The sequence below is a fragment of the Dreissena polymorpha genome, chromosome 14, assembly GCF_020536995.1.
Source record: "Dreissena polymorpha isolate Duluth1 chromosome 14, UMN_Dpol_1.0, whole genome shotgun sequence".
In the NCBI taxonomy this organism is placed as follows: Eukaryota; Metazoa; Mollusca; class Bivalvia; order Myida; family Dreissenidae; genus Dreissena; species Dreissena polymorpha.
The window spans coordinates 11,759,378-11,785,701 of NC_068368.1; the positions used below are offsets into that span (position 1 = coordinate 11,759,378).

General features: G+C 38.8%; 1 protein-coding gene across 9 annotated transcripts in view; it reads right to left on the reverse strand.

The window, feature by feature from the left end:
* LOC127857608 (nucleolin-like) overlaps window positions 1-26,324 on the reverse strand; it is a 73,288-nt gene that overhangs the window by 20,809 nt on the left and 26,155 nt on the right. For 7 of the 9 annotated variants that reach the window (XR_008038521.1, XM_052394083.1, XM_052394087.1 and 4 more), the window contains exons 6-16: window positions 25,132-25,215; window positions 22,764-22,820; window positions 20,700-20,776; window positions 19,233-19,263; window positions 13,905-14,058; window positions 13,593-13,683; window positions 8,981-9,031; window positions 7,781-7,871; window positions 4,848-4,952; window positions 3,116-3,218; window positions 2,565-2,676 (exon numbers count right to left, since the gene is read on the reverse strand). Coding sequence is in view for 8 of the 9 variants with exons in the window: in XM_052394083.1 (XP_052250043.1) it covers window positions 2,565-2,676; window positions 3,116-3,218; window positions 4,848-4,952; window positions 7,781-7,871; window positions 8,981-9,031; window positions 13,593-13,683; window positions 13,905-14,058; window positions 19,233-19,263; window positions 20,700-20,776; window positions 22,764-22,820; window positions 25,132-25,215 (956 nt within the window). In the remaining variant the exon portion in view is untranslated. The remainder of the gene's footprint in view (window positions 1-2,564; window positions 2,677-3,115; window positions 3,219-4,847; window positions 4,953-7,780; window positions 7,872-8,980; window positions 9,032-13,592; window positions 13,684-13,904; window positions 14,059-19,232; window positions 19,264-20,699; window positions 20,777-22,763; window positions 22,821-25,131; window positions 25,216-26,324) is intronic. The other 2 variants (XM_052394085.1, XM_052394084.1) reach the window with 2 other exon arrangements.

Below are 26,324 nucleotides of genomic sequence, written 5' to 3' on the forward strand. Positions count from 1 at the left end.
ATTCAAAAACCATTTTACTATTTCGGGTCACCGTGACCTTGACCTTTGACCTAGTGACCTCAAAATCGATAGGGGTCATCTGCGAGTCATGATCAATGTACCTATGAAGTTTCATGATCCTAGGCCCAAGTGTTTTTGAGTTATCGTCTGACAACCACCTGGTGGACGGACCGACAGACCGACATGAGCAAAGCAATATACCCCCTCTTCTCCGAAGGGGGGGGGGGGGGGGGGGGGGGGCATAAAATATTTGTAAGTAATATCATGGCAGTCAATTAACTCCCACTTTTCATGCAAGTGTAATGCACATATACTTATGCAAGTAACCAGTGATATTTTTACAAATTTACTCATCTAAATCCTGGGACTAGATAAATTGCAAATCTGTGAGTCCCAGAATTGAAAGAATGAGTCCAAATATTAAACGCTATTAATTTTTGAAAAATTTCAATGCGTTTTTTTTTGGACTCACACAGGGTTTTACATTCATGTCAAATTTTAGGGGTCCCTAGGACTCAAGTTAATAATTTTCAGCGGTCCTGTCAATAAAAATGGGGGTCCCAACATAACTTAGTGATATATAAGTAGTATAGCACTCCTGTCATTCACACGTGCATGGTCCTTTATTCATGGCAAGTATGGAAAATTGGAAAAAACATCTGTAAATGGGTTTGATGTTACCTTCGTAGACATGCATGTTTCACAGTACATCAAATCATTTCTGAATGAAAGCCATTGATACTAATTTAGCCATTCCGGCAAAAACGTTCAAGCCTTTTAAGTGGCAGGGGGCATTGTTTCAGTCCCACAGGAACCTTGCACTTGTTTGGCTGATTCTGCATCTTTAGAACTCGTTTGAAAGAATGCTCGTAGGTCACCTTGTTTTGACATTTTTGCAGACAAAAAAAGGGAATATTTAAATGCATGCCATATGAGTTACAAGCAGCGAATGTATGCTAAATATGCTGGCTGTGTTAGTTAAAAGGATAGTAATCGATTATTTACGTAAACAATAGCCGAGATTTAACACAGACCTATAAAATTAAAGATTGTATTTATTTTTATAGTTTAATCTTGCTTGCCAGATAATAAGCTATCGTAACCTCAGTAAGTGACATAAATAGCTCACATTTACGCAATGTAATCTCAATTCGGGACTTTTCACCTAGTAACAGCAGGTGCGTGATAACAAGATTGGTCCATAAATCAACAAGCGAGACAACTCGTACATCCTTCTAGAAAATTACGTATTGCAGTTGTCTTTCAGAGTTTCTTGTTGACATTGCTAGAACCAATACGTCAAAATGATTGTGTGTCCCATGGGACGCCAATTTACAAATATGACGAGTCCTGACTGGCATTTTATGCGTATTTGACACAGAATATTGCGTCCCGTAAAACCCTGCTCACATAATTCAAAACTTAGCAGTCTCGGAGGTTTTTGTTAGTCCAGGACACAGGACTCACAGGTAAATAAATCACTGACCACCCTACTTAATTTTTAACCTACTAAGTTTAGTTTGCTTGCATCCCAAGCCTCAGGCTTATTGAAACGCTCATGATTCCATTTCCTGGTCTTGCGGGGAGATCTAAAGAACAATACCACAGTGGGTATCGAACCATTGACCTCCTGGTTGCTAAGCAGACACCATTTCATTATTTATATATCTTTATAGAATGAGAGTTTATAGGTTATGCATACTCCTGTCAATAAAATTTTTGTAATGGATATGGTGTCCCCCTAGCGACCGGGAGGTCATGGGTTCGATACCCACTGTGGGAGCGTTCTTTAATTCTCCCCCAAAGACACCAAGTACTGGTTCTAGGCCCAGGACTGGAGAGCGTTTAAATGAGCCTTTGGCTTTCGATGCAATCAAGCTAAAATAAATAGGTTTAAACTAATAAAAAATGTGGCTCATTGTGGGAAAACTGGGCTTAATGCAACAGCTTAAAGTGTTGTCCAAGAATAACATGTGCAGTTTGCACAGGCTAATCATGGACAACACTTTCTGGATTTTTGCTAACCAAAAAAAACTTAAAAGCACAAAATGTTTTCACTGATTAGGCTTATCTGGAATGACACCTTATTCACAAGCATTAAGCCCCATTTTCCTAGAGCCTAGATCATATGCAGTTTGTTCTGTCAGTACAAAAATACTAAAAAAGAAGAACAGTTCAATATAAAGAGCTTAATGCAAAGTCTTCAAAGACATTATAGTTGACTTACCAAACCGTATGACTCTTCGCATTCTAATCAAAATCACATCAATAAAAGTTTATTTTCAAATCTTTTGTTTGCTGAATTTTGGGCACTGTAAAATGGGCCTTATCTTGTGGCAGCCCTTTCCAAGTTCACAAGCAAAGGGAAAATGGTTTTATGCAACAAGCATAAAACCAGAACAGTCTGCATGTTAGTGAAAGCCTATTCAGGTTTTATGCTGTTTGCTGCTAATCAGTGACTAATAGTTGGAAATGAAGCCTTAAACATATGAATATATCAATGTTCTTCCATTTAATTAGGATTACAAAACGTCAAAATGTGGTAAAGGGTTAGCAAAACCTACTCCATTTTTGTGTCTGAGAGTTGGGTCCGAGAATTTCCCAGTCCCGCAGGAGTAAAAGATTCATCATCATCGGACACATAAACTTCCCGGTCAAGGGCAAGCGCATTCTCCGCTGCAAATGAAACCAGAAATATGTTTAAAAAGCATGTGCCTAAAGTGTTTTCCTAGATTTGCCTGTGCAGTCAGCACAGGCTTATCAGGAAAGAAACATTGCTCTATTATTATTTTTTATTAAAAAGAAGTATTTTCTGTAAAAAATAGAGTTTAGGCAGGAAGTTTTCTTTCTGATTAGCATGCCCAAGCATTACACATTAAAATTGCAAACAGGAAAAAACTTGAGAACAGTAATGTCAATTGTCACATTAGGCTGCTTTCTGATGCAAGAAAACTGAAAACTTTTCAATTCAATCTAAAGCAAATAATCAAGCATCTTTTAAATGTTGTTATTTTCCTATACCAGGGAATTACTTAAGGACTTCTAAATTAAAAATTAACACAAATCAAAACATAACACACAATATATTATGAAATATAATAATTACGCTCAAGACCTTTTGCCTTACCGACGCCAGCTAATAATGAGTCCAAAGCTTGTTGGACTGTGCCGTATCTTTTTATAGCAGCCTCAGCTTGGGGCCGGGTAAAACCCATCTCCTGAAAAACAAGTTCAATACATTTCACTCATTAGGGGCCACAAGCGCAAATCAGTCTTCTGTGCAAATATGCTGACAGGTTACTTAAGCTTTTAATCTTTTCAGATAAACATTTTGACCTGTTTACCCTTCCTTAGAAAATGAAACTAAATTAAAGACCATTCTTAATAGATTTAAAGTTTTTAAGGCTTAGTTCCAACCCTTAGAAACTGATGAGAAGAAAACAGCATGAAGTCTGAACAGTCTGCAAAATTTGACCTCTTAGTGAAACCTAATCCTTCAATGTTTAGATAATCAATACATACACTCTGTTTGCTCATAATGGTCATAAGTGATAAGTAATTGTAAAAGTGCAAAATTAATGACAAAGTTACAGATGAAACAAGGTGTTTATGGGCAAAAAATTACCTTTGACCTCTAAGAAAGACCTTGACCTTTGAAGAAGAAAGAAAAGTATTACATGCAACACATTGCCTTATGACAGTTTTACATCTGTGCCCAGTTATTTTAAAATCCATCTATGAATGCAGCAGTAACATGTTTGGCCGAGACAGAAATGTTAAAGCTGTTCCCAATATCCCAACTTGACTTATGACCTTTAAAGTGTGGCATTGACCTTTAAAGTAACCAGACAATTGTAATAAGCAAAACTTCATATTTTGATGTTTTACATTTGTGCAAAGTTGTTTCCAAATCCATCAATATATGGTGAAGTTATGGCTGAGACAGTATTGTTGTGTCAGAGCTCCGCACACCTAGGGAGACATGAAGTGTGACTGCTATATGCCGCCCTCTTCCATGAAGGGCATACAAATTATGTGATTAGAGAAATTATCATATTTTTTTCAGTATATATAGCTATGTACACACTTCATGGACCACAATATGAATAACATATTATCTTTGACCTTTTTTTACATTCGGTAACATAAATTATTATGATATGGCTTAATATGCAAGCCAATATATACAATAACAAGGGCTGTTTGTAAAACATGCATGCCCCCCATATGGGCTGTCAGTTGTAGTGGCAGCCATTGTGTGAATGCATTTTTTGTCACTGTGACCTTGACCTTTGACCTGGTGACCTGAAAATCTATAAGGGTCATCTGCCAGTCATGATCAATATACCTATGAAGTTTCATGATCCTAGGCCTAATTATTCTTCAGTTATCATCAGGAAACCATTTTACTATTTCCAGTTACTGTGACCTTGACCTTTGACCTAGTGACCTGAAAATCAATAGGGGTCATCTGCCAGTCATGATCAATGTACCTATGAAGTTTCATTATCCTAGGCCTAAGTGTTCTTGAGTTATCATCCGGAAACCATTGTGGACGGACTGAATGACTGACTTACCGACGAACGGACCGACCGACGTGCAAAACAATATACCCCCTCTTCTTTGAAGGGGGGCATAATGAGTAAAATGGAGCCTTTTTCAGGAAAAATGGATTTAATGATTGTGTATTAAGTGTCACCAAGATAACTGTGTACAGTCTGCAGAGGCTAATCAGGAAGGACAATTTCTGCCTAAACACAGGCTAATCTGGGATGAAACTTAACGACAATGCATAAAACCAATTTTTTAAAGAAGGGGACTCAATAATGAGTACACTCAACAATCACCATAATTTGATGTGACCGGACTTCTAACAACTCTTTGACAGCGTCCTCACAATTTTTATCGAGTTTTAAAACTTGTGTAAAGGCCTGTTCAGCATCAGGAAACATCTGAAAAAGAATGCAATACTGTAGATATGTTTATTTTGATTGAAATAAAGTTAGCTATACATACAATCTTTGTTTGATCTTAAATTTGTGAATTTGCGTACAAGATCTGATGTAACACTTTCAACTTGAATGTTTATTGGATATATGATTTCATGGTTAAGAGGGCTCATAATAATCCATTAACATAAACATAAGCATAAACATAAATGTACCATGAATAGTACTGATTTCACAGTGTATTTTTATTTTAATTAAATATGTAATTTATACCAGGACGTATTTTCTTGATTTGGGGAACAGGCCTAGCCTTCCATTTTGGTGGAAAATATTAATCAGCAAAACTGCGGAAACTGGGGACAGGGGAAAATGTTTCCCAATGTAAGCTTGCAATATGTGGAAAATTGCATCATTTTAAAGAAATTATCTTTTAGGAAGGGGCGCTACAGAAAGAAAAAAGCCCTGTATACCATCTGTAAAAGTAATTACCCTTAAACTCACAAAATTATCTACACTAATTAGTGGCTGCTAATTCTTATATGCAACAATAAACAAACAAGAGGGCCTGAAAGGCCCAAAGTCGCTCACCTGAGATAACAAGATATTATTGGGACAAATCTTCTGACCAAGTTTCAATGAAACGGCCCCTTGGAAGCCATGTTTTTCAAGATAACATAATTATTTTCGAACTCATCCAAGATATCATTGAGACCAATCTTCTGACAAAATTTCATGAAGATTGGACAATAAATGTGGCCTCTAGAGTGTTAACAAGGTTTTACTAAAGCCTTATAAGCAAAAATGCCCAGCCCCCTGGAGGCCATGTTTTTCAACCAAAGGGCATCATTTTTTAACTCTTCGAAGATATTATTGGGATGAATCTTCTGACCAAGTTTCATGAAGATTGGACAATAAATGTGGCCTCTAGAGTGTTAACAAGATTTTACTATAGTCATATACAGCCATATAAGGAAAAATGCCCAGCCCCTTGGCAGCCATGTTTTTCAAGCAAAGGTTACCATTTTCAAACTCATCCAAGATATCATTGGGACAAATCTTCTGACCAAGTTTCATGAAGATCGGAAAATAAATGTGGGCTCTAGAATGTTAACAAGGTTTTACCATAGCCATATAAGGAAAAATGCCCTTCCCCCTGGTGGCCATGTTTTTCAACCAACCGGCATCATTTTCAAACTCTTCAAAGATATTATTAGGATGAATCTTCTGACCAAGTTTCATGAAGATTGGACAATAAATGTGGCCTCTAGAGTGTTACAAGATTTTACTACAGCCATACAAGGAAAAATGCCCCGCCCCTTGGCAGCCATGTTTTTCAAGCAAAGGTTACCATTTTTGAACTCATCCAAGATATCATTGGATTTTTTTTTTTCTGAGCAAGTTTCATGAAGATTGGAAAATAAATGTTGACTCTAGAGTGTTAACAAGGTTTAACTATAGCCATATAAGGAAAAATGCCCCGCCCCCTGGCAGCCATGTTTTTCAACCAACCGGCATCATTTTCAAACTCAACTCTCATATCCAGAAAAGACATGTTCTGACCAAATTTCATGAAGATTGGACCAAAAATGTGACTTCTAGAGTGTTCACATGTTTTCATTATATACATATAGAGAAAACTGCCCCGCCCCCTGGCGGCAATGTTTTTTCACCTATCTGGACCATTTTCTAACTCGTCCGAGATATCAATGAAACCAATGTTTCCACCAAGTTTCACAATGATTGGGCAAAAATTGTGACTCCTAGAGTGTTCACAAGGTTTCTCTATAGCCATATGAGGAATACTGCCCCGTCCCCTGGCGGCCATGTTTTTCAACGGACCGCAGTGCTCCAGCTAGGATTTGAAAAGGGCAGGGGGGCTTTTTTGTCAAAAGGGCACTTTCGACGTGCAGTATATTGTCAAAAGGGCACTTTCGACGCGCAGAATTTTGTGAAAAGGGCACATTCGAGCGCGCGGGTGTTTCTGGAATGCTTCCTATTGCATGTTAATTTATATGTTATAAATAATTGTATTATTCCCATTATTATTAAACCATTCAAATATAATGTCTACAATGAGGATTAAAATAATTACAATCAAATAAGAGATTTATGAATTATCATATGTAAAAAAAAAAAAAAAAATTATTTTTTTTTAGAGGGGGGGGGGGGGGCAGGGCGGGGGTTCGGGGGGGGCAGGGCGGAGGTTCGGGAGGGCAGGGCGCGGCGCACTTCGATTTAGGCCTAGCTGGAGCACTGGGACCGGAACCATTTTTGAACTCAACCAACATATCATTAAGACAAACATTTAGACAAAGTTACATGAAGATATGGCATCAAATGTGACTTCTACAGTGTTCACAAGGTTTTTCTTTTTTTTACCTAGTGACCTAATTTTTGACCCAGCATGACCCAGTTTCGAGCTCAGTCGAGGGATCAATGGGACAAATTTCATGAAGATCGGACAATAAATGTGGCCTCTAGAGTGTTCACAAGGCAAAATGTTCAAGACGGACGACGGACAAAAGGCGATCACAAAAGCTCACCATGAGCACGTTGTGCTCAGGTAAGCTAAAAAAGCTAATTTCAATTCAAGCGTTACTGAAAACAAACTCAATGTCACACTGATAATGGTGTATCACCCTTTTAGTAATGATCAATGGACAGCACTCTGTGAAAAGAGGGTTTAATGCATGTGCGTAAAGTGTTGTCCCTGATTATGCGGACTTCACAGGCTAATATGGGAGGAAACATTATGCACATGCCTTAAATGCCTTTTTCGCTGAGCGCCGGTCAAATGAAATACCATGATGATAGTGTGAGGCAGAACTTACTTTTAAACCAGCTAATGCTCGGCCTTGTCTAAAATATCCTTTCGGCCAATCTTTTGCTAAAGATATTGCTTTTTCCGCATCTTTTAATGCTCTGAAACATATACAAAAGCATTAACCATACAAACTTTAAGTCTTCAAACAAAGAAATGGGAGTTTCAAAAGTCAACTTAATTACTTGACATAAACTTTAGTGTTTTTTTTTTAAGATTGTGATACAAACAAAGCATGTCAAACATACTAACAGTCGTCAAAATTATTAGTCCACTCAATTTGTACGCAGTGTGTGTTCTCACCAGTTTGGGAATGGGACTGAGGCCCTTTAGATTGGGAAAACTCATGGCATTGGGAAATGAGTTGTTGTTATTTTGCAAACAAATGCTTCAGAATTGAGAATTTAAGTTCTTTAAGGAATATATTTGCTAAGGTTCAACATCAAGAGGTGGATGGGAGATGAACCAATGTTGAGATCTAAAAAAAATCCTTAGAAATCTTCAATTGGGAATTTTTAAGTACCATTTGGGAAAAATATATACGTTTTTTTACATTGGGAATGGGGCCATATACTGGCCTCGAATTTCACCAATTTTTTTTTTTATTTTTGCTAAAAAAGAGGGTGTCCAAAAACTCAGAGAGTCTGAAAACTTAGCAGTGTTTTTTTCACCATTTTTGGAATGGGGCCAGGTCCCTTTGGATTGGGAAAAATCACAGTTTTGACACAAATTGGGAAATTAGTGTTGTTGTTTTTTTTGCTAACAAATGTTTTCATTATAAAATAATTTAATGTTATTTGTAGAGCTGGATGGGAGATAGACTTAATGTATATTAACCAAAAAAAACTTCCACAAGGAAATTTTAGGTCCCATTTGGCAAAAATATACTTTCCAGGCATTGGGAATGGGGCCAGATACCGGCCCTGATTTTGCACAAAAAAGAATCACTGCTTAGAGTAATACGGTAGCCATTGCAGTCCTTACCAACTTATCTGAGAAGAAACTTCCCTTTAATGGCTTTTTCCATAAAAAGTAGGCTGTTCTAAACGAAAATCAAGTATAGACGGAAAGTGTGCAGATTGCACAGGCTCGTCTGGGATGACACTTTACAAACATGCAGTAAGCCCTGTTTTCCCAGAGCACAGCTCAAAAAGATTAACAAGTATTTTTGCCTGTGTCAGCATAAACAGATTCAAACTATTAAACTTACTTTTCGTATTGTTGAACTTTGTCATAGCAGAAAGATCTGTTACCAAAGAATCTGAAAAATTAAGGAAAATGTTTGTAACATTAGTTGAATAAATTGAATAATTAATTTCAATCTGTATGAATTTAATATGCAGAAATAAACTCATATAATAATTAAGCAATCACACTACACTGTTTAACACTTTCCCTCTCATTAAGGTGCATATGTAGTCCCTTAGAAGACCAAATTAAACAAGACTTCCACAGTCAGAGACATATGCTCCCCCGAGCAGGGCTTTGACCTGGTGACCCCAATTTCAATAAGGGTCATCTACTGTCCAAGGCAAATGCACATGTGAATTATCAAGCCAATCGGTCAATTTGCTGACAAGTTGATCAGAAACGATTTTCACAATTATTGTGACAGTGACATTGACCTTTGACCTAGTGACGCCAATTTCAATAGGGGTCATCTACTGTCCAAGGCCAATGCACATGGGAAGTATCAAGCCAATCTGTCAATTTGTTGACAAGTTATTGATCAGAAACAATTTTCACACTTATTGTGACAGTGACCTTTGACCTAGTGACCCGAATTTCAATGGGTCATCTACATGAGAAGTATCAAGCCAAATCGGTCAATTGGTTGAAGAGTTATTGATCGGAAACAATCAACACTTATTGTGTCAGTGACCTTGACCTCTGACCTAGTGACACCCATTTTCCATAGGGGTCATCTACTGTCCAAGGCCAATACACATGTTAAGTATCAAGCCAATCGGTCAATTAGTTGACGAGTTATTGATCGGAACAAAAACTAGTCAAACGACAGACCGACATCCAGCAAAACAATTGACCCCCTCTTCTAAGTAGGGAGGCATAATAAACCTTTTTTTATTAGATTCAAGTTTTTTAAGTCCTAATTTCTAAAAGAAAATATACTGTTGAGCAGCAAACAGCATAAAACCTGAACAGACTACAAGTTACTTGCAAACTAATCTGGTTTTATCCTGGTTGCATATGCCCTTTCTCACTTATTTTTTCAGTGTTTAAGTGGTGTTAGTCACAGTTTACGAAGCCAATTCAAGACTGTTACGTTGACAACCATGACAATCAAAAAGGTAAGAATCGATTGTTTTTAGCAAAATCTGTGAAATTATAGGAAATAATTAAACATTTTACATGTATTGGTTCTATATAAATAAGACATGATATCCCTGTTTCACTCATCAAAACGAAAGTGAACTTGAGATTCTGATAATGTTGAGACTCCTTCAAAAATACGAACCATTACACATTCACAAGCTAACAAAAAAAACACAAAGACAGTTGTTTATCAGAATGTCTTTTCCTTTAATATGATTTCCAATACAAAAACTATGCTGTGTCATCTCTGTATACCCTAAAAACTAATCAATTCATTCACTACAGGATGTACTGTTTTAAACAAGAGAGCCATGATGGCCCTAGTTCGCTCACCTGAGAAGAGTCAGTTCATTCAATCTTTACCAAATGTCAAACTTTAACTAGATATTGTACAGACAAACATCCTGGTCAAGTTTCATCATTATTGAACCAAAACTCTGGCGCATGGAGTGTTTTTATTTTTGTAAGATTTGACCTGGTTACCTATATTTCGAGTTGACCCCTCTAACCAAACATCAAACTTTGCTTACAAATATAAATATGACCAAGATTCATAAATTCAGAAATAAAATTGTGACCTCTAGATGGTTTACAAGGATTTTGTATAACATAATGAAAATTTGGACAATCTAAGGGCAATAATTATGGCATTTATTATGTGATTTTGCTCATTATCAAACTTGACTGAGATCTTTCAGCAACTTTGATAAAGAATGCTTGAGAAATGTGAATGCTAGAGTGTTTACAAACCAAATGTAAACGAACGGACGATGGACAAAGAACAATCCTAAAACCTCACCTGAGCAATCAGGTGAGCTGAAAAGTGTGTTTCACGGATCTGAGCCATTTTTCAAATTGTCCGAGAAATCAATAAAATCAATGTATTGACTAAGTTTCATGATGATTAGGCAAAAAATGTGACTTCTATAGTGTTCGATCACCAGGTTTCTCTCTAGTCACATAAGGAAAACTGCCCACCACCCTGGCGGCCATGTTTTTTGACCGATCACGAACTCATCTGAGATATATATAAAACCAATCTTTTCACCAAGTTTCATGATGATTGGGCAAATAATGTGACTTCTAGAGTGTTCACAAGCTTTTTTTACTATATAAATATAAGAATCCCCGGCAGCCATGTTATTCAACTGAACGAAACCATTTTCGAACTCAACTCTTGTATCAAGGAAACAAATGTTCTGACCAAATTTGATGAAAATTGGGCCAAAAATGTGACTTCTAGAGTGTTCACATGTTTTCACTATATACATATAGAGAAAAATGCCCCGCCCACTGGCGGCCATGTTTTTTCACTGATCTGAACCATTTTCGAACTCGTCCGAGATATCAATAAAACCAATGTTTTGACCAACTTTCATGATGATTTGGCAAAAATTGTGACTTCTAGAGTGTTTACAAGGTTTCTCTATAGCCAAATAAGGAAAACTGCCCCGCCCACTGGCGGCCATATTTTTCAACGGACCGGAACCACTTTTGAACTCAACCAACATATCATTAAGGCATACATTTTGACAAAGTAAAATGAAGATTGGGCATGAAATGTGACTTCTATAGTGTTTACAAGGTTTTTCTTTTTTTTTGACCTAGTGACCTAGTTTTTGACCCAGCATGACACAGTTTCGAACTCGATCGAGATATCATTGGGACAAATCTTCTGACCAAGTTTCATGAAGATCGGACAATATATGTGGCCTCTAGAGTGTTTACGAACAAATGTGGACGGACGGACAGACGGACGACGGACAAAGACCGGTGACAAAAGCTCACCTGAGCAATCAGGTGAGCTTAAAAGGAGAACATTTTTAAGCACATGAAAATCAATTTGACATTTGATGTACACAAATGCTTATTTTATTTGACTGTGTTGTGTTATGGGCGCTATGTAGTAGGTCAAATGCTAGAACACATATATATTATTAATGTGCTACCAATTAATATTATATTTCCATTCTTGTACTTTCAGATTACCAGAAAGCTGCATAAGCTACCAAACTGTGGCAACATAGGTAGGCTGCTAAGCAGGTGTCAATCAACAAGACTTACAACTGACTGCTATTTTTAAATGAACTCGTGCTGTTATTATTAATAATACTGTTATTAAATAAATTTATTGAACATACTGTAAAATGCTCAGTTTGTGTTTGTATTATAATAACATAATCTTCATCAGGCCAAATGTACTATAGAATCCTTATCATTCACTGGACATCAATTAACGTTGATTTTGTGGGTTGACAAGTCGATAAATTTATCAAAAAACACATTGGGAAATGACGAACACAAGTTCCTCTTTTTTTCTCTAAAATCATACATCAATGTTCACACAACTTCATGCCAACAAACATTTAGGTTTTTACAGTATTTCATAGTGTGGAAGAAACTTATAATGTTGGTTATTGATTCACCTCTACATTTCTTAATTAACTAGAGCTTTGTCACATATTCGCCTAATAACACCACGCCAAAAATAACCCCACACCCGTAATAACTCCACACCACAAATATTCCCATACCCTAAATAACCCCATACCGCAAATAACCCCACACCGCAAATAACACCACACCCTTAATAACCCCACATTACAAATTACTCCAAACTCCAAATAACCCCACCACTAAAATAACCCTAAACCGCAAATAACCCCACACCCCAAATAATTCTACATCCCAAATAACCCCAACACCCCAAATAACCCCACATCTCATGTAGTCCCACACCCCAAATAACCCCACAATCAAAATAACCTCACACTCCAAATAACCCCACAACCCAAATAACCTCACACTCCAAATAACCCCACACCCCAAATAACCCCACACTCCAAATAACCCCACACCCTAAATAACCTCACACTCCAAATAACCCCACACTCCAAATAACCCCACACTCCAAATAACCTCACACTCCAAATAACCTCACACTCCAAATAACCCCACACTCCAAATAACCTCACACTCCAAATAACCCCACACCTCAAGTAGTCCCACACCTCAAGTAGTCCCACACCCCAAATAACCCCACACTCCAAATAACACCACACTCCAAATAACCTCACACTCCAAATAACCCACACTCCAAATAACCTCACACTCCAATAACCCCACACTCCAAATAACCCCACACCTCAAGTAGTCCCACACCCCAAATAACCCCACACTCCAAATAACCTCACACTCCAAATAACCCCACACTCCAAATAACCTCACACCCCAAATAACCTCACACTCCAAATAACCCCACTTCCCAAATAACCCATTCCACAAACAAACCCACACCCCAAATGACTCTACAACCCCAATAACCCCACGCCACAAATAGCCCCACACAGCTTTGTCACAACCAAAGCAGCCATGTCCATGAAAGAAAAGTCTCAAGTTTCAGGGTACTTCATCCAGAAATATGTAGATGACTACATTTGAAATGTTGCAAGTTTCAGACCAACCAACAAACCTTGTAAGGGACTTACCTAAAATCTTTTGGGTCTAAGCGTATTGCTTCACTGAATAGTTCTATTGCAGCTGTGTAATGTTCATGATGAGCCATCTCGTTACCTTTTACTGGAAAAACAAGTGCTGCAGACATTAAAACTTGAATCTAGTGAGAAAGGTCTTTAATTAAATTTAATTAATTAATTTTCTAAGGGACTAAAAATGATCTTTAATACGTATCTAAGTGGTTAAGGTTTAAATACATATGTAAGTGGTAAAGGGTTAAATACATATCTAAGTGGTAAAGGGTCAAATACGTATCTAAGAGGTAAATGGTTAAATGAACATACTTGCTAACTGTCTTGAGCGTAAAGTCTTTGGATCCAATTCCTCAGATTCCTCATCACTTTTGTCCTTCTTTCTACCGGCGTGAGGTTCGACTATGGGTGATTTCTTGCTCTTGTTGACCACCTTAGTAAAGAATGCTGAGTTCGGGTCAAAGCTCTGAAATAAGATACCGTAATTACTCTATGTTTTCGGACACTCTTAAGACACCCCTTTTTTAAGGAAAAATAATTATTTTTCGTGACTATTAATTTTCGGACACACGAGTTTTCGTCCATAATTAATGTCTCTAAGTTTTCGGACAGTATATTTTACAGCGCCTTTTTACCAAATTTCGGTCCTGTTTTCGATATCTAATGACTCTTCCATCATGGGGTTTTACAACCAGATTAACATCATAAAACATGGCAGGTGCATGCCTGAGGGTAACAGACCATTACATTTGCGTTATTGGGTAAATTACATTGCAAACCGGTATAAAACAATGGTTTCGCCCAATAGCATGAGCGTTATAATGACAATTACCAGGGGCAGTGCCAATCAACAGTTCAATTATCTACTGCAAATTCAGCAATGGTACTACCCCTTCTCAGTAAAATAACTATAACAAGAGCACCGCCTTGCGGGTGCAGACCGCTCATCTATTTTCTTTTTAAAGGTGAAGGGACTCTCATTTTCAATCACAAAGGAGGGAGGGGTGGAGTGAAGAGGGGTGCATTGTGTGGGGGTGTGGACATTTATTACATTATCTTCCAAAAATGCGAAAAAAAGGAAAAAAAAATAAATTCGGGGGGTGGGGGGGGGTGGGGGGGGGGATTCTTGGGTGCGATGGTTGGACGGTATTTCAAACATAAAATAATAAAAATAAATATTTGTGTTGTTTAACCGTTTAAAAAAAAAATTGGGGGGGGGGGTGAGGTGGGGGGGGGGGTATAGTGTGAGGGTGTGGTGGTAATTTGTGAGATGATTTTGAAAAAAAAAAAAAAAAAATTAGGGGGGGGGGGGGGGGATTCGGGTGGGGGGATGGGGGGAGGGGGGGTGGGGGGGATTCTTGGTTGGACGGTATTTCAAACATAAAATAATCAAAATAAATAGTTTTGTTTTTTAACCGTTTAAAAAAAAAATTGGGGGAGGGGGTGGGGTGGGGTGGGGGGTATAGTGTGAGGGTGTGGTGGTCATTTGTAAGATAATCTTTAAAAAAAAAAAAAAAAAGGGGGGGGGGGGTTCGGGGGGGGGGGGGGGGGGGGGGGGGCACGGGCGATGGTTTGGGTGGAGTCTATTGTGGTATGTCAGGTAAGAGTAGTTTTGTCAAAGTATCAATCAATCTAATCATAAATAAAGAAGTTATGGCAATTTTAGCAAAATTTAATAATTTAAGGTCATTCAAAGGTCAAGGTAAAATACAACTTGCCAGGTACAGTAACCTCATGATAGCATGCAAGTATTTGAAGTTTGAAAGCAATAGCCTTGATACTTAAGAAGTAAAGGGGATCGAAACACAAAATTTAACCATATATTCAAAGTTACTAAGTCAAAAAAGGGCCATAATTCCGTAAAAATGACATCCAGAGTTATGCAACTTGTCCTTTTACTGTACCCTTATGATAGTTTGCGAGTGTTCCAAGTATGAAAGCAATATCTATGATACTTTAGGGGTAAAGTGGACCAAAACACAAAACTTAACCAAACTTTCAATTTTCTAAGTATAAAGGGCCCATAATTCCGTCCAAATGCCAGTCAGAGTTACATAACTTTGCCTGCACAGTCCCCTTACGATAGTTAATAAGTGTTGCAAGTATGAAAGCAATAGCTTTGATACTGTAGGAATAAAGTGGACCTAAACACAAAACATAACCAAATTTTCAATTTTCCAAGTATAAAAAGGGCACATAATTCTGTCAAAATGCTAGTCAGAGTTACATTACTTTGCCTGCACAGTCCCCTTATGATAGTTAGTAAGTGTTTCAAGTATGAAAGCAATAGCTTTGATACTTAAGGAATAAAATGGACCTTAACACAAAACTTAACCAAAATTTTCAATTTTCTAAGTATAAAAAGGGCACATAATTCTGTCAAAATGCATGCCAGAGTTATCTAACTTTGCCTGCCCAGTCCCCTCATGATAGTAAGTAAGTGTACCAAGTTTGAATGCAATAGCATTGATACTTTCTGAAAAAAGTGGACCTAAACGCAAAACTTAACCAAAATTTTCAATTTTCTAAGTATAAAAAGGGCACATAATTCAGTCAAAATGCACGCCAGAGTTATCTTACTTTGCCTGCCCAGTCCCCTCATGATAGTAAGTAAGTGTACCAAGTTTGAATGCAATAGCATTGATACTTTCTGAGAAAAGTGGACCTAAACGCAAAACTTAACCTGACGCCGACGCCGACGCCAAGGTGATGACAATAGCTCATAATTTTTTTTCAAAAAATAGATGAGCTAATAAAATAGTATCGGTACATCACATGCTCATCTTTGAACTCGTTGGTCAAACTACAACCTTGTAGTAACTTTCTGTCAAATAAATTAAACATTTAAAAGTATTTAAAATGCAATGCAAACATATGTAACTGTAATTTATACTATACGGCATGGTATTTTACCAGCGCGTGCTATTACCGGTAGTCGTTGATACAATTGACGCTATTTTCGGACACTTCAATTTTCTACTCTAAGTTTTCGGACACGAAAAAAATTTATTATTTTTAAGTGTCCGAAAACATAGAGTAATTACGGTACTGTTGATATAACTTTCAGACAGGTGGATTTGTCTTCCTGACTTTTATATTCATGCTTTAAGCTGCTACTTTACTCAAACTGGGCATTATGCATGTGCCTAAAGCAAACTGCACAGGCTTATCAGGAACGATAAAGACCCCAAAGACTAGGATTTTGCGTAAAAGATACTTCCTTTCAAAACAAATTCCATAAAAGCAGAAAATGTGGTCTGTGATTAGCCTGGCAGACTGCTTATCTAAGAAGACACTTTACCCACGTGCATAACATCTAGTTTTTCCAGAGCTCTGGTTCATATGCAGGATTCTCTAATGAAAATTTTACATTCAGGTAAACGTGCATAAATGACATTAATAATGAATCATGGCTTCGCCTTCCCATGTAGACAGTGTGAATTAAGGAGTTTATTCTCTATTTGAAAATAGGTTCATATGTTCTCTCTTCATATACTATTTCTAACATTTTGTAGTAATAACGCGTTTCAATATTTTGTAAACATTTATTGAAGACACTTAAAAAATCAACACCACCACATCACTATTATCAATGGTAGTTGCAGCATTATAACCAAAATCATCATGATCATGATGATACCACTACCAATATAGCTCAACATGTAAGTCAGTGGTTCCGCTGGGTGCAGGACCCTGCCACCCATTTCCTGCATGCTTGGACCCCCACCATGCCCTCATGGACTTCAACCTTTCCTGCTTGGATTCCCACTTCCGGCTTGGAATTGCACCTTGCCCACTTGTACCTCCACCCTGCCTACTTGGGCCTGCACCTTGCCCACTTGAACCTCCACCCTGCCCACTTGGACCCCCACCTTGCCCACTTGGACCTCCACCCTGCCCACTTGGACCCCCACCTTTCCCACTTGGACCTCCGACCTGCCCACTTGGACCCTGACCACTTGGACCCCCACCCTTCCCACTCGGACCCCCACCCTTCCCACTCGGACCCCCACCCTTCCTACTTGGATCCATACCCTGCCCACTTGGACCCCCACCCTTCCTACTTGGATCCACACCCTGCCCACTTGGATCCACACCCTTCCTACTTGGATCCACACCCTGCCCACTTGGACCCCCACCCTTCCTACTTGGATCCACATCCTGCCCACTTGGACCCCCACCCTTCCCGCTTAGATCTCCATCCTTCCTACTCGGACCCCCACCCTGCCCACTTGGATCTCCACCCTTCCTACTCGGACCCCACCCTGCCCATGTGGACTCACACCCTTCCTACTCGGACCCCCACCCTTCCCACTTGGATCCACACCCTGCCCACTCGGACCCACACCCTGCCCACTCGGACCCCCACCCTTCCTACTTGGACCCCCACCCTGTCCACTTGGATCCACACCCTGCCCACTTGGACCCACACCCTGCCCACTCGGACCCCACCCTTCCTACTTGGACCACCACCCTGTCCACTTGGATCCACACCCTGCCCATTTGGACCCACACCCTGCCCACTCAGACTCCCACCCTTCCTACTTGGACCCCCACCCAGTCTACTTGGATCCACACCCAGCACTTGGACCCACTCCCTGCCCAGTTGGACCTCCACCCTGCCCACTTGGAACTCCACCCAGTCCACTTGGACCTCCACCCTGCCCAATTGGACTTCCTCCCTACCCACTTGGACCCACACCATTCCCACTCGGACCCCCACCCTGTCCACTTGGACCTCCACCCTGCCCACTTGGACCCACACCCTGTCCACTTGGACCTCCACCCTGCCCACTTGGACCTCCACCCTGTCCACTTGGACCTCCACCCTGCCCACTTGGACCTCCACCCTGTCCACTTGGACCCACACCCTGCCCACTTGGATCTCCATCTTGCCCACTTGGACCCACACCCTGCCCACTTGGACCTCCACCCTGTCCACTTGAACCCACACCCTGCCCTCTTGGACCTCCACCCTGTCCACTTGGACCCACACCCAGGCCACTTAGACATCCATCCTGTCCACTTGGACCCATACCCTGCCCACTTGTATCTCCACCCTGCCCACTTGGACCCACACCCTGCCCACTTGGACCTCCACCCTGCCCACTTGGACCCACACCCTGCCCACTTGGACCCCAACCCTGTCCACTTGGACCCCCACCCTGCCTACTCTGACGCCCGCCCTGCCCACTTGGACCCCCACCCTTCCTACTCGGACCCCCACCCTGCCCACTTGGACCCACACCCTGCCTACTTGGACCCCCACCCTTCCCACTTGGACGCCCATCCTGCCCACTTGGACACTCACCCTGCCCACTTGGACCCCAACCCTGCCAACTTGCACCCCCACCCTGCCCACTCGGACGCCCGCTTGGACCCCACCCTGCCCACTCGGACGCCCACCCTGCCCACTCGGACTCCCACCCTGTCCACTCGGACACCCACTTGGACCCCCACCCTGCCCACTCGGACCCCCACCCTGTCCACTCGGACACCCACCCTGTCCACTCGGACCCCCACCCTGCCCACTCGGACCCACACCCTGCCCACTCATACACCCACCCTGCCCACTCGGACGCCCACCCTTGCCCACTTGGACCCCCACGCTGCCAATTTGGACCCCCCAGAGTTACTCACCGTTTCATCTGAGGAAGTGGATGCATCTCCCCTGTAAATAACAACAACTTTTTAATTGACAAAGATTTTCACTTCATTAATACAGCAAGAGCAAAAGCGCTGTCTACCCTCATATTTGGTGCAGTCTAATGCATTTAAGTTAAGTATAATTGCATGTTTTGCTTTCTTTTCCATATTTTATTTTCTTTATCAGTTGCTCTAATAACATGAACAACTGTTATTAAAACCATTTATGTGAATTATTTTCTTTGTTCTTACAACAATTTTAAGATACTATGAAAGCTCTCATTCAATAAAGGTTTAATTCAGAGCTTCGACTTAATAAATTGAGTCTCTCACATCTACTTCAGGCTTTACATTTTTATTAGCTTTAATGTCAATAACAAAACTTTAAACTAGGTTGGTGCAAAGATACATTAATAAGTAGCCAAATTTCAGGTTACTTTGAATGTTTGCTCAGCAAGGGTAAAAATCTGCTTATTTACAAATAATTATAAACAAGACTATTGCCAAGCAATACAAGTCCCCTACCAATGAAACTCCACCATTTCAGCAATATTTCTAGTCTATTTGTTGCCATAGCAACCAGAAATTTTGACATAAAAACCAAATGAAATGACGTGCATAATCTCCATATTGCCATCAATCCAGGTTTCAAGTTTCATGAAAAAATATCAATATATATAGCAGGATCCACCATTTTCAGCAATATTTCTAGTCTATTTGTTGCCATAGCAACCAGAATTCTTGACGTAGGAACAAAATGAAATGACAAGCATAATTTCCATATTGCCATCTGTTCATGTTTCAAGAACTTTTTAAGTTATTGCAGGATCCAGAAAAGTGTGACGGACTTACAGACTCTCAGACTAACACACAGAGCGCAAACCATAAGTCCCTCTGGTTTCACCCGTAGGGGACAAAAATTTAGTATCCAATTTGAGATTTCAGTAGCAATTTGCTAATTTGGCTACTGATAAGGCCAACAAACTTTAACCCTTTACCACTTAGATACATATGTTTACGCATTTGCTGTCCCTTAGAAAGTTAAATTTAATTTAAGACCTTTCTTACTAAATTCAAATTATAAAGGCTTCATTTCCAACCCTTAGATAGTGATGAGCAGCAAATAGCATAAAACCTGTACAGACTGCGAGTTGCTCGCAGGCTGTTCTGAATAATCAGTGTTCTCCAGAAAATTTTCAGAAGCAAGTTATATTTTCAAAGTAGCCGGCGACTAAGAAATAAAACAGGTGCATTTGCACCATTTCAATTGATATTTTGGGGAAAGTAGTCGACATCTAGATAGAAGGTAACCTGCAAAATTGCAAGCTGCCGGTGCTTTAGGAGAACACTGGTTTTACTTTGCTACTGAGTGGTAAACAGTTGAAGGTCAAAGTATGAGCACATTTGAAAATAATCTATTTTCCTTCTCCATTCAAAGTCTCTTCAATCAATACACCATACCTGTGGTCCATCTTTTTAGACTTGTCAGAAGTCGGATTTAAGTCTTTAGTTTTCGGTTTTCCTGGCTTTTTGTCATCCTAGAAACAGCAAAAATAGGCATGAATAAAACAGTTTTATCAAACTGAAGCTGTGATTGAAACTTGTTCATTTTGCAAGAGTCAAAATTACAATGAGCCTCGCTCTGGGAAAATCTGGCTAAACCCTTTACCACTTAGATACGTATTTAACCCTTTACCACTTAGATACATATTTAACCCTTTACCACTTAGATACATATTTAACCCTTTGCCACTAAGATACATATTTAACCCTTTGCCACTTAGATACGTATTTAACCCTTTACCACTTAGATACGTATTTAACCCTTTACCACTTAGATACGTATTTAACCCTTTACCACTTAGATACATATTTAACCCTTTACCACTTAGATACATATTTAACCCTTTGTCACTTAGATACGTATTTAACAGTTTACCACTTAGATACGTATTTAACCCTTTACCACTTAGATACGTATTTAACCCTTTACCACTTAGATACGTATTTAACCCTTTACCACTTAGATACATATTTAACCCTTTGCCACTTAGATACATATTTAACCATTTGCCACTTAGATACATATTTAACCCTTTACCACTTAGATACGTATTAAACCCTTTACCACTTAGATACGTATTTAACCATTTACCACTTAGATATGTATTTAACCCTTTACCACTTAGATACGTATTTAACCCTTTACCACTTAGATACGTATTTAACCCTTTACCACTTAGATACGTATTTAACCCCTTACCACTTAGATACGTATTTAATCCTTTACCACTTAGATACGTATTTAACCCTTTACCATTTAGATACGGGTTTTTTATGCATTTGTAGTCCCATAGAAAGTTTCATTTAATTGAATACCTTTTTTTACTAAATTCAAGTTTTAAAGGCTTCATTTCCAACCCTTAGCTACTGATGAGCATAAAACCTGATCAAACTGCACGTTACTTGAAGGCTGTTTTGGTTTTATGCTGTTTGCCTATAGCCATTTTCACTTTGCTTCTAGGTAAGAAAGGGCAAATGCATTTGGGTAAAGTGCTGTCAAAGTTTAGCCTGTGAAGTCTGGGATGAAACTATCTGCAAAGACTTAAGTTTTATTTAGAAGAGTTTTATTTCAATGAAAAAATCGATTTAAAAAGAGAGTGTTGTTCATTGATAGCATGTGAGGACTGGGCATTAAGCACAGTCTTCACAATGTGCAGCTCAAATTCATTATTTAACCCTCTACCACTTAGATACTTATTCTTACACATATTTAGAAAGTTAAATTTAAGTACTGATGAGCAGCAAACAGTATAAAACCTGAACAAACTGTGAGCTACTCGCAGGCTAATCTGGTTTTATGCTGTTTGCATATAGCCATATTCACTTTGCTTCTGAGTGGGAAAGGGAAGGGTTAAAAGCTGTTTTTATGATTTTAATGTCAGAATTATTCCCAGTAAAAAATTGTTGTTTGCAGAAACTTACATTTGTAAAAAAGTTCATCAAATTTATATACATGTATGCATTCAAATAACACAATCAAGATATAACAGATCTTCCTCTAGCTTAAAATAACGGTAGCCAAATTTACAGTACCGGTATTATGTTCAAATGCTTCAAATTTCAAATATTTTATAGGATAAATAAGAAATGTTCTCACCCTAAATGTGGTCATTTACAGTCTTATTTTGGAGAACAGCCAAATGGCAAAAATAATATGAAAACATTTTCCATTTTTCAAATCATCACATGACCAGCTTTGTGCGAAAATGGGTTTTATGCCATATATTGCCGCAGTAGCTCTAGACCATCCCCAGCAATTGTGTAATCATGACAGCTATCATGTCAGCTCGTGCGACAAAAAAACTTTGCGTAACTGAAAAGCAGACTGAGCAGCTCCTGACTCAGACTGGGCAACAGGCTGGTCAGGAGCTACACTGGCCACACATGGCATTAGACCCATTTTTGCATGATGCGGCTGAAATATTTTTGTATAGTATTTAGTTCTCTCTTCCTCAGACTTACAATCCCTTCTACCTGATCTGTGTCCTGCTTCTCTTGTTTCTTCTTCTCTCGCCGTCTCTACAAAACACACAAAGCATTTAAATGTGTTGTTGTTGTTTCTATGAAATTTAACAGGACTAGTTCACATTTAGGACAAAACGACGACTATACAAAAAAATGCCATACATAAAAGAAAGAGTGCATATATTATGTTTAAACAGCCAAATTCAGCTCTTGAATAGGAAATTTTTTAAAACAATCTTGTTAAATAATAAAGCGTTTCTAATGATAATTTAAAAAACACAGGTGTTACTAACATAGCATTTATACTTAGCTACAAATATATATACAGCATGCATTGCGCAGCGGTTGCACTAGATTTTATTTCCACAGTTCCAGGGAAGATATTTTTTCTTCAACTTTATTTCTTGATATTGTACTGTTATTCACACTTTACAACTTGCCAAATACAGTGGCCACTTTTCAAAAATGATTTTTCATATTTTTATTCCCTAGGAGCCGCAATTGGAAAAACTGGACTTAAACCCATTACCCTTTAGATACGTATTTTGACGAATTTGTAGTCACAGCAAACAAAAACCTGGACAGACTGCGAGTTATTCGCAGGCTGCTCTGGTTTAATGCTGGTTGCAAAAGCCATTTTCACTTAGCTTCTGCGTGGAAAAGAGTTAACCCTTTCAGTGCAGGAACCGAATTTTAAAGGCCTTTACAAACAGTTTGGATCCAGATGAGACGCCACAGAACGTGGCGTCTCATCAGGATCCAAACTGTTTGCTATTCTGATAGTATTCTTTGAAAAAAATCGAAGAAAATTTTAGAAATTCAGCAGACGACATTTTAGCAGACGACAAATTTCCCAGCATGCAAAGAGTTAATGCATGTGCATAAACTGTTGTCATACATGAGCCTAAGCAGCAGTCTCAAAGGATAATCAAAGGATAATCAAGGACAACACTTTCCACTTCAAGTGAATTTTTGTTATGGAAGTTTCTTCTTAGCAAAATTCTAGTTTAAGCAGAAAGTGTTGTCCCTGGTGAGCCTGTGTGAACTGCACAGGCTGACCTGGGACAGCAATTATGCTAATGCATTAAGCAGAAGTTTTCCTAGAGCAAGGTTCATTTTTGCATCCCTAGAAGTTAAGCAGGGTTCATACAGATTTTCTCCAATGAAATTCAAGCACTTTTTAAGCACTTTTTAAGGGAAAAAAACCAAATTCAAGCACTTTTTTAGTCCGACCTACTGAAAACTGTATATTATTCTGTGCCCAATACTGACAATATTTTCGCTAAACTGGTCTCTTCTTGCCTAACATTCTATGTGAATCAAAAGTAAGATATTTCATTATGATAAAGTAATTGACCAAGGCATTACACATACCAAAAAACCCTGTTATTTGTATTGAATATCATTATGTATTCTAAATGTTCATAACATATATTCCAGTGGTATAATATAGCTGCTACAAAATTTTAAAGACAATTATGCATCTGATACAAATTAATTCTGAAGTAAAAATAGAAAACTACAAATGTACAGAATCTCGCAACGGCAATATAAAATGCCATGTATTAATTGAGGCTTGTAAAAATTATACTTATCAAGTAATTTTCTACAGCAGGTACACATGTACATGTAAAATCTGTTATAGATGCAATAGTGTACTGTGTATGTTCAGACTGAGAGTCTGCACTCATGTAAACAGATTGCAGTTTCTTCACAGTATCATCTAATTTATTTGACAATCAGTCAAGTGCAACTTTTTTGTCTTTTGCAGTACGTCTGAATGAATTGGGTTAACAGAATGAATTTGCTTCACAGACAAACTGCATTTTAGGTGGCTTTTCAACGCCGATTCACCCATACTGTCGATCTCGTTACCTGTTCTGCGTTCTTTAAAGATGCTTAGACTTTAGAATCGGCATTGTCAACAACCCAAGGGTACTTCAAAAGCCACCCTTTCTGAAAAATGCACTTATTTGCCTACATATTTCAATTTGTCATCACCGTAATACCATAATGCATACAACAAAAACCGAAGTAGACCAATTGGCGGAAGATTAGTAGTAGTTGCCTCCCTTACGTTCTAAAACCCGTACCAACCCGTACCTATCCAGTACCTGCCCGTATGAACAGATCGGAACTGTCATAAATCGTGAAAAAAACTATGACTTCCGACACACGGATATTAAATATTTTTATCCGTTTTTCAAGCACTTTTCCAGCCAAATTCAAGCACTTTCTAAGCACTTTTCAAGGCTATGGTTGAAAATAAGCACTTTTAAGCACTCCAGATCGTTTTTAAGCACTTTTCAAGATAAACCTTGATTTTCAAGCACTTTTCAAGGTCTGTGCGAACCCTGTCAAGTACCTTTTTCTTTGCCCTTCTTTTCTCGGCTTTTCGCTTCTCCTTCTCTTCTTCTGTGATAAGCTCTTCTGCGTTTTTTCTTCTGTCCTGAAACAAACAAACCAGAAATAACATTTCCAGGGTCAACTCAAGAATAACAACAAGAGCACCGCCTTTCGGGTGCAGACCGCTCATCTATTTTTATTTTTAAAGGTGAAGGGACCTATCTCAATTTCAATCACAAAGGAGGGAGTGGTGGAGAGGAGAGGGGTGTATTGTGTGGAGGTGTGGTCATTTATGACATTATCTTCCAAAAATGCAAAAAAAAATGCAAGAAAAAAAAAATATTTATTTTTCAGGGGGGGGGATTCTAGGGTGGGATGGTTGGACGGTATTTCAAAATTAAAATAATATAAATAAATATTTGTGTTTTTTAACCATGTTTCAAAAAAAAAATTGGGGGGATGGTTGGGGGGGGGGATAGTGTTAGGGTGTGGTGGTCATTTATAAGATGATCTTTAAAAAAAAAAAAATTGGGGGGGGGGGGGGGGGGGAAGGGGGCGTGGGGGATGGTTTGGGTGCATTCTATTGTGGTATGTCAGGTAAGAGTTGTTTTGTCAAAGTATCAATCAAATCTAATCATAAATAAAGAAGTTATGGCAATTTTAGCAAAATTTAATAGTTTGACCTCGAGAGTCAAGGTCATTCAAAGGTCAAGGTCATATTGAGCTTGGAAGGTACAGTACCCTCATGATAGTTAGAAAATATTTGAAGTTTGAAAGCAATAGCTTTGATACTTTAGAAGTCAAGTGGATCTAAACACAAAATTTAACAAAATATTCAGTTACTTAGACAAAATAGGGCCATAATTCTTACAAAATGCTTGATACAGTTGTCTGCTCTTGTTTATAGGTTGGGGTCATGAAGGTAAAGAAGCATGCAAAATATAAAAGAAATATGTCAAGGGACATTGAAAATATTTGAGGTGGTACGCAAACTTTAACATAGAGTTATCAATAATATGCATATTCTAAGTGGAACAAGATGTGTTTGTGAAACACAATGTCCCCCTATATGACATTTGACCTTGAAAGATGACCTTGACTTTGACCCTTCACCACTCAAAATGTGCAGCTCCATGAGATACACATGCATCTCAAATATCAAGTTGCTATCTTCAATATTGCAAAAGTATTCATAAAATAAGCGCTTTGGGC